At 37.3% G+C, this 9,777-nt stretch overlaps 1 protein-coding gene across 1 annotated transcript; it reads right to left on the bottom strand.

Annotated features, from left to right (window-relative positions):
• Positions 1-712: 712 nt before the first annotated feature.
• On the bottom strand, positions 713-5,463 carry DMRTA1 (DMRT like family A1). Its single transcript, XM_036260270.1, has 2 exons — positions 4,836-5,463; positions 713-1,557 (listed from the first exon to the last, which is right to left on the bottom strand). Exons 1-2 carry the CDS (start codon positions 5,461-5,463, stop codon positions 713-715), a joined length of 1,473 nt encoding a protein of 490 aa, XP_036116163.1.
• Between the last annotated feature and the right edge of the window lie 4,314 nt (positions 5,464-9,777).

Genomic DNA, 9,777 nt, shown 5'->3' with positions numbered 1-9,777 from the left:
TGGCGCAGTCTCATTTCTTAAGACTTACTTCACTGGTCTTCGTGTAATTTACAACATTCACTTTAAAAAGAAATGTTTTATTAATGGCACTGTTGTCACAAGCCACCGTTATAATGAAAAATAAGACATTCAGGAAAAAATGAATTTAAATTTCTTAAAATTTGTACTTATTACTAATCATTTATATGTGAATAAACTACTTTAAAATACTTTGAATAACTTTTTTTCTTTCCAGTGTATAAGGAACAGAAGGAAAGAAAAAGTTTAAAACAATAATTAGGTTGGAGTACTTCAATTTCTCTATTCTTTCTTTTGGTTAATTTTATATAATGCTAGATTGTTTTATACTTACAAACATATTTTACAACTATAAACTCCACTTTTCAATAATATAAAAACAAGTATAGTTGTAAAATAGAAACTTTACAATGTATATTTCAGGGGAAAATTCAGTAGTTTGAAATAAAAGTATTTCTTAAAATGGCTTTATTCAAATATGTATAATATTTAAAAGCTTCTTTCACTTATTAAATGCTAAAGTCTTTAAATCTCAAGTTTATTATATTGCTTTTTAAACAAAATAGCATATTTAAGGCCTGGTAATCCACTCACATACATAGTGAACACATTAATAGATGTGGGTGCGTGTAGGTGTGGGGTTGTATTGCATGCCTTCTAGAAATACTCCGGAAAGAGAGAATAGATAGATGGGTTAAAGATTATCCTGATTCAGCCTGGAATACAGTCTGCTACCAGTTACAAAGTCTTTACTGGGATGGTAGGAAGAATCCCTAATCATCCCTGAAAAGGCATAATCCAAAACTGGGTGAAAAGGCAATGGTGGTACCAACCCGGGAGTTAGGTAGGGAGACATGAAACCAGATAACCCTCTTCCTGGAGAGGAATATGCCAGCCGTAATGGACTGATACCTAGTCTAGGACTTAAGCTGTAGAGACTTGAATCACCTCCAGAAGCAGAAGCGGTTTGAAGAGGAGAGAAGGCTGATTTATTTCCTAGAGTTCCAAAACCAATTCTAGCTAAACTAAAATTTGAAGCTCTCTGAAAAGCTGTAGCTCCCAATTCTCCTGAGCTTGCTAGGTTCCTGGTGTCTGATTGGTGTTCTTTCCCATTTAGGACCTGTTCGATAGCTTGGACCACATCCCCTTTGCAGAGCTGTAGAATGCCTTCTAGTCGGCTGCGCCTGTAACTTGGGAAAATCTTGGTAAGGATATCAAGAGGATCTCTTGATCTTGCAGATACTGTGCAAAGTCTGGATCTGGCAGTACTGAAGTTTTTGACCCACTCATTTTCATTTCCCGATTCCAGATCAGAAGATGATAGAGACCTGGGACTCTCTTCACCTCCTGATTGTTCCTCAGGGTGAGGAGACAGAATGTGCTCATCCTTGCTTGAGTTTTCTGAAATGGATGCCCTAAGATTTTGTTTTCCAATGACACCAATAGACTTAGGAGATGATCCCAGGGTAGGTTGATGGGATTTGGAGACTGGTTCTTTTTGTCCACTCTGGCATGAGTCATATTTACTGTCTTTTTGTTCTGGGGAAAAAGAAAAAAACAAAAGGAGTCAAATAAAGGGAAAACTTCCTAGAACATGGTGCTACACACTCAAAAATATTGCTGGATAAAATAATTCATTCCCTCATAGAGTATCAGTAATACTTATTCACTATAAAACATTTTAATGAATAAGAATTTTTAAAGATCATTTGAAAATGTCAGTGTTGGAATAGTGGGAAAATACTATTCATCATGCCATTTCAAAATCAAAGAATTATATAATATATAAATGAAGTAGTTATTTAGGAATCAGAATTGTAACCCTGAATTGTGAATGTAACACCAATATCTCACACTGTTTGCTCCATCTTGGCAATTTGAAGTTTTCCTAAATGTTACCCAAGTTTTGTTGTTATCCAGGTGAGTAATTTTCGCATGATGACACCATTGAAAACGAACTAAATAAAATTATTATGTGTAGATAAGAAATCAAAAGAAAAAGCAATCTGAGTATGAAAAGGAATATTGTATTTAACCACTAAAGCTGCATTTCTACAATTGGTTTTTTAATGCTCACATTTCAGGTTCCAATTAAGTTACCTGAAGAATGTGAAAAAAATAACAAAATTGTTTACTACATTTACAAAATTGTTTACTAAATCTAAACCAATAATGACTACTGCTATACCAATCTCAAATCACACCAGTCACATGTTGCATATTATGTGAGAGATGATACAGAGTTGGTGTTTTTGTTTTTGTTTTTTAATAATCCTCTGTGAACTCTGGACTTTCCTTTGCAATCTCTAGGAAAATATCAAGAGAAGAGGTTCAGTCAAATTGTTTCTAAAAGAAAATCAGAAACTGCACTATTGCACTGCTACAATCTGTATGGATCTTCAAAGTGTGGGGTACAAATAATATATTAGGCATTTGCTTCAAATTACAACTCCCTCCTAATATTAAGAAAAATTTTCCAAAAATATTGTATACAACAATCTGATTTTACTACCTCAATATGTTGAGTATATGAATATTAATAAAACAGGAATATCTTCAGGAAAATAATAATACATATGTTCATTTAAAAAACTTTTATTTTGGTTTACCCTATAGACATATTTTGTCTCTATTTCCATTTAAAAAGAGAATATTGTCAGGTGGGGGTATTCAGAATATTCAGTCAAATATTCTTCTACAGTTCATGAATGCAACAAAACAAACACTGCCTGAAGCAATGATCTGAAACCACAATTTACAAAACTCTTATGTTTTCTCAAGGAAAGGTCCTAAATTCTAAAGAAATATCTACAGTTTAATTTAAAGTTAAAGTGTACAATTTAACACTTTGATCATTGAAATGTCATTATCTAAAACATATAACAAAAGAAAAGATCTTGCTCCTGCAAAATTACAAAGACTCCAGTATTTTTCAGCTTTAAATAAAACAATAAAACTCTTTTGATGAAGTCTGCCAAGTTGAGAGAGATTGGCATTGGCCTGCCATTTATTTACAAGTTTATTCACTAAATATTGACCCCCAACCCCAACAGTTAGATTTTACAATTTTATCTCTAAAGCAATTTATGTATATATTTGCTATTGCATTGTACTCATAGAGTATAATATAATGCAATGAAATACTGAATGCATGAGACTATCTAGAAAATTAGGTGTTACTAAAATACTGTGGTATCATATATATCATCTCCCTGTTCTCTCAACTCCTACAGCTCATTTTACTTCTTTACTTTTATCATTGTTTATTATGTCTTGTAGTTTTGGGATAGGTATAGTTTTCCTCATTTTGAATATAAGGTTCTTTTGTGTAGGAAAATCTTATTCACCTCTAAATCACTGTTAGTCTTTGTTTCATGAATGAGTCAATTAAATACCTTCTTACAGTTCATGGATAATGTGTAAGAGGAGGAGGTCAATTTAGAAAAGCCATGAAACTAGTCTTCCAAAAATGGGCATCGACTGAAGCAAAGACTAAAATAAAATAATTGATCCTATAAAACAGAACACTTTGGTACCCCTCCAAGGAAAATACATAAATCAGTATGTAGCTGAGTGTTGTCAGCCAAATCTCACTGTCAATTCAGTTTACAGAATTTTAACTTTTTTTTATAGTCGTTTTGTTTAATAACTTTGTTCTTCCGCCCTCTTTGCTTTTTTCATGAGAAATGTTTAAAGTCTATTTTGTCTCCTTAATTAACTAGAACATGGGCAAAAATGGCATAGGTAAAAAAAATTATATATGCCTTACGTAATGCAGAGATAGCCTTTTTTCAAAAGTACATTCTGTGATCTATGGTCTGCAATTTTCACAATCCAGGAACATTTTTGAATTAATAACTTACTACTGTATCATTATTGTATAATTTCATATAATACAACCTGTCTTAGATTTATACAAATACTGAAATAACATTTTCACTGTTAGTGGGCCCTGTGGAGAACTATGAAATTCACTAAAATATAATGCGATTTACATTAGCAGGAAAAGTTAATTTGGGATAGCCCTAGTCAAACATATATATATAGGACCTAACAGTATATGAAAATGATTTGTAGATGATAAATAGGAACAAATAATTAAAACTCCTTTGATAAGAAATCCCTAATATGGGGCTTTGAAATTCTTATCGATGTTTTTACAAATCTGGAAAACTTAATTTTATTTTTCATATGGGAAGAGTTGAAACTTCAGATATTAGGCACTATATTTTAGGAGGCTGACAAATGAGGATTGGGGTGGAATACCTAAAGTTGGAAGAGAAGGGGAGGAAAAGAGGCTTTGGTACATTTCAGTCTCTTCCCCACTTCCAGCTGGCTGCAAAAATTTGCCCCAAAGGTCAAGAATTCTACTCTCGACTACCCGTGAGTTTCCCCACACAAGCTCAGAAGACTAACTCTGGTTTTACAGCTGAGAACAGAACAGAGCAAGCTCAAAACGCGGCACCTCTCACTAGGCTTTTCACTCAAAGCCCACTTGGGAAGTTCTCCTCACACAAAGTCATAGACACTGGGGCGCAAACTCCATTCCTAACAGGAGTTGATCATCTGATCCCCCTTCACTTTGCATTATCTTATCCTAAGGAACAGAAAGCTTTTCCAAAGTATAAACGCGATAGGTCTCAACTACCCCCATTAACGTTCTATTGCAGAGCGGAGTCCCAGAACTTAGGTTCTTCTTTTAAACAACTTCACTTGTCCGTCTCTAGGGCACCTTGCTTGTTTAAAAAGTTTTTTTCCAGAACAATCTTTTTTTTTTTTTGTTTTCTCTTGCAAAAGGAAATGAAAGACCAACCCACCTTGCTTTTGCTCCATATAATCTGGCTGGAAAACCTCGAAAGCAGGGGTCGCCAGACCACTAGCCTGTCTCAAGGCATCCAGTCCCAGCGTAGTCACCTCCGCAGGGAGGCTCGCCACCTGGGAATTCTCGGTTCTGCTCCTGCCTCCGGAGGTCCAAACCCCAGGCCCCGAGTGTGCCGGGTACAAGAGGCTCTGCAGCCCCCGGGCCTCACTCTCCTCCTGGGCCTGCTGCCTGCGCAGCGCCACCTGGGCGGCCATGACGCGCTGGCGCTCGGCGATCAGGGTGCACTTGGCACAAGCGCAGTCCCGCCAGCGGCAGAAGCGCTTGTGGCCCTTGAGCGCCGATACGACGCCGTGATTGCGACAACGGGCGCACTTGGGAGTCCGCGGGTAGCCGCAGCCCACCGGGCCCACCCCCCTCTCCAGCCCGGGAGCCGACGGGCAGCCTCCGCTTCCTGCGGTGGAGGCGGCGGTGGCGGCTGCCTGTAGAAAAAGGGTGGGAGGACGCAGGAAAGTTGGAGGAACCGGTATCCCGAGCGGTGGAGGGGCCGCTGCCACCAGCCCGGGGGCCAGGTGGGGTCGGCCGCTGCCGCTGCGGTCTCTTCTGCCACACTGGGTCTGCTCCATCCCGGAGAAGTGTCTGGCGAGGGGTCGCAACAGGAAAGTGCGCTGTCCACGGCCAGAATGCGGGCTCGGGGGGACGGGCCGTGGTCCCGCTGCTTCCCACCCACACGCGGACAAAGTTTGGCACAGTTCGCGCAGTGACTTGGGGACCACCGCTTCCCGGAGCTGCGGGTGCCTAGTGAATGAGCCTCTTCGAGTCCCGCTGCGCTGAGTTGATGCCCGGGTACTCCGCTAGCCTCGGAGCCGGAGGGAAGCCTGGAGAGGCTGCCCCGCCCACCGGGTCTCCGGCCAAGCTCCGAAGCCTGGGAGCAGGAGGACCAGAGGCGGAGAGTGGGGAGCATCTGGGAGGAGGGGCAACGGGAGAAGCCAGAAATCGTCCTGGTGGGATGCCTACGTCCCTTCCCAAAAGAAGCCCATTTCTCCCATTTGCTTCCCCATGAATTCCTCGACTTTGTTTATTCTTAAATAATCTTCACGCCCTCTTTCATGCCTCTTACTGCCCTTCTTAAATTAATCAACATTTTAAGTCCTCCTTTTCCCCAGTTCCGTGCTTCTAAGCACGTTTGAAGATTTGAATGTGGAGTTCTCCTTTTCTTTTCTTTTCCTAGATGAAGTCTTCAGGTGGTAGCATGGTCACTGTTAATGAGAAAGCTCATCTTGACGGGCTGCAAATGTTACCCACCTGAAAGATGCTATATTTTAAATGGGTCTTGGGCTATGTCAAAACAATGGATAAATAAATAGGGGAATTAATTCACATTGCGATTCTTCTCATACATTTTATTTATACATGCAAATTTGATTCTATGCATTATTAAATTTTGAAATGCAACCTCCCAAAGAAGTCTTGATGAATTATCTGGAACTATGTATTAACAATAGTGTTAAAGCTGTCTCAAAAATACTTCACATTTCCGTTGTGAAGTATGGGGGAAGGTCGTTCAGACGATTCTTTAAATGTGCTATCATAACATGCATTCTTGAAATATGCATTTAATATCTTTCATTGTAAGAAAAAATCACATCGCTTTCAGTGGTTCTCAACCTTCCTAATGCAGCAACTCTTTAATACAGTTTCTAATGTTGTGGTGACCCCCAACCATAAAATTATTTTCTTTGCTGCTTCATAACTGTAATTTTGCTACTGTTATGTCTTATGCAATCCCTGTGAAAGGGTTGTTCGACCCCCAAAGGGGTCCCGACCCACAGGTTGAGAACCTCTACTTAAACCAAAAGAGCGTTTGAGGCAGAAAACTCATGAATGTTTGTTCCTCAAGATAATATTCAGTGGCCTTGGCAGACAGTTCATATTCTAGCCCTAAGGTGGACAGTAATATTGACATTTTTACCACTCCACCCATTGGCATTCAGTGTCCAGGGAAGACACTGCTAATCAATCTGGGCTTTCTCCTGCCTGCCCACTCCACACCATCACCACCATCACCACCTGCCATATCCACATTGTGATATCCTGTCATTGAGGTTTTCTACCCCTTCCTAAGCATTGGAGCTTCCTAGGGCACTTTTAAAAGATACAAACACTCCTGCCATGGCTGGTTTGGCTAAGAGGTTAGAGCGTGGGCCTACAGACTGAAGGGTCATGGGTTGGATTCCTGGTTAAGGGCACATACCTGGGTTTCTAGTTCATCCCCGCCCTGGTGGGGTCTTTCTGGAGGTAGCCAATTAATGTGTCTCTCTCATCAATGTTTCTCTTTCACTCTCTCTCTCTCTCCCTCCCTCTCTTCCACTCTAACTATCAATGTAAAAATATCCTCAGGTGAGGATTAACAACAACCAAAAATACCTGTCCAGGTACACTGATTCTTTTGGTCTAAGTTTTTTAAACTCTCAAAGTGATATAATATACCAAGCTTTAGAACTACCACTGTAGGAATTCCTAACCCCAGCAAATGCTATAATACCCAAACTTTCTCACACCTTTGTATCCTTGCTCAAACCACTCCTGGCTAAAATGTAGTTACTACCTAACTGTGGAACTCACATTCAGTGTGTGAGAAATGAGTTTTTAGTGCTACATGAATCATTGAAATACAATCAATTACTTAGTGAGAAAACAGTTCCTTTTTTCTCTTTTTAATTACTTTTAAGACCTGGTTACAAAAAGGGAAATATACAGCATGGTGTAAGTATGTCTTTAGAATTCCTTAAGGTTTGTTAATTGTGCTTTTTAATAACGACAACAAAAATTAAAAGAGCCTCACAAGTAACAGTATTTACCTGGAATTTAACACTATTTTTTTATTTGATTATCAAAGTTACCTTCCAATTATGGCAAGTGATATTGGTTTTCATCCAAAGAAACAAAAATAATTTTAAGTAAATGTATTTAAATAAAATGTATCCATTTAAATGAAAAATGATAAATCTGTGAAAGACTCAAAACTAATAATCTTTGCTGACAAAAAATAAAAATCTAAATAAATAAAGAGATATATTGCGTTCATCATCAGAAGACTCAACATTTTTAAGAATACAATTCTACCTAAATTATTTATAAATCAATTCAATCTCAATTAAAATCCCAGCAGACTTTTTGGTATAAATTGTCAAAAAGATTCTAAAATTTATGTGTAAAATTAGACAACCAATTTTAGACAAAGGTGCAAACACAATTCAGTGGTGAAAAGATAGCTTTTTCCCAACAAATTTTTCTGGAACAATTGAACATTTGTATGTAAAAAAATAATTTTAACTTTAATCCACACATTACACAACCTACAAAAACTGACTAAAAATGGATCACAGACCTAAATATAAGTCATAGAAACATATAACATAGGAGAACACCTTTGCGATCTTGGGTTATGCAAAGATTTCTTAGATCATACAATAAAAGTATGATCCACAAGAAGAACAAATTGATAAATTATAATTCATCAAAATTAAATACTTCTCTTCTTCAGAAGACACTGTTCATAGACTGAAATGTCATACCATTGACTGAAAGAAAATGATTGTAATACATATATCTGATGAAGGCCTTGTATACATAATATATAAAGAAATTTTGAAACTCAATAGAAAAAAGAATTCTTTTTTTTTTTTACATGAGCAAAAGATTTGAATAAGTGTGTCACCAAAAATGATGTATAGATAGTAAATAAGCACAAGGAAAGAGCTAACCATCATTAGTCACTAAGGAAATGCAAATTAAACCTACCATGAAATACTTCACATCTATAAGAGTGGCTAAAATATAAAAGACTGACCATATCAAGTGTTGGCAAGAATGTGGAGCAGCTAGGACTCTCATACACTCCTGGTGGAAATGTAAAATAGTACAACCTCTTTGGAAACCAGTTGACAGTTTCTTAAAAAGTAAACATGCACTTTCCCAGTCATTCCAGAAATAAAGCAAATATCCATACAAAGACAAAAAATTTCATAGTAACTTTATTCATATAACAGTGAACTGGAAAAACCCAAACAACCATCAACATTTAGTATAAGCATATAATGGAATACTACTTAGCAACAAACAAAAGTACACTGATACATGCTACACATCAATAAACCTATAAATAATTATTCTGAAAGACAGAAACAAGATAAAAATGAGTAGGTACTATATGATATCATTTATATAAAATCCTACAAAGCTAGTGATGGAAAGCACATCAGTGGGCCCTGGGAATAGGTTGTGGAGGGACAGTGAAGGATGAACAGGAAGGATTACGAAGGATCAAAAGAAAACTTTTTTTTGCAGGTGATGAATACATTAATTATTTTAATTGTGATAATGATTGTACACATATATGTGTCAAAACATTAAATCGTATACATTAAATATGTGCAGATTATTGTTTGTTAATTATACTGTTATAAATCTGCTATAAAAGTAAAACCCCTTGTTACCTCTGGATGAAGAAAGGCATATAATAACATGAAAAAATTGGGGGCAAAAATGATCCTAATCTAAGCACCCAAAGCTGGAGCAATGATTCTGAACACTTGTATTTCTTCTCAAATACACTAGAAATCCCAGCTGTTCTCTACTCATGATAATACTATGTGTTCTCTCTTTTTCTCAAATTATGTATGCTTTTCCCCTCCATTTATTGCCACCTAGCAGCAAGTGAGTTCTTATAAGTCACTGAGAAAATATTAACAGCTGCAATTTAGCAGTGGCAACAGTTTCATTAAATGAAGAGGTAATGAGAAAGAAGAACATGTTTTTAAACTGTGTGCAAGTATCACAAATATGTCATTAAATATTCATTCTAACTAAGGTTTAAAAAAAGACTGGCCTGATAAATGGGAAATGTAAAAGCATATCAGAAGAAGAAAAGGAAGTTA

Source organism: Molossus molossus, unplaced genomic scaffold (assembly GCF_014108415.1).
Source record: "Molossus molossus isolate mMolMol1 unplaced genomic scaffold, mMolMol1.p scaffold_m16_p_14, whole genome shotgun sequence".
NCBI lineage: Eukaryota > Metazoa > Chordata > Mammalia > Chiroptera > Molossidae > Molossus > Molossus molossus.
This window is presented reverse-complemented; position numbering and strand designations above follow the sequence as displayed.

What these genes read in the sequence shown, in the direction of transcription:
- DMRTA1 (XM_036260270.1), bottom strand. Translation starts at nt 5,463, where the DNA reads ATGGAGCAGACCCAGTGTGGCAGAAGAGACCGCAGCGGCAGCGGCCGA. An exon ending in TTATATGGAGCAAAAGCAAG is followed by an intron (nt 1,558 to 4,835) that starts GTGGGTTGGTCT and finishes CTTTTTCCCCAG; the next exon opens with AACAAAAAGACAGTAAATAT.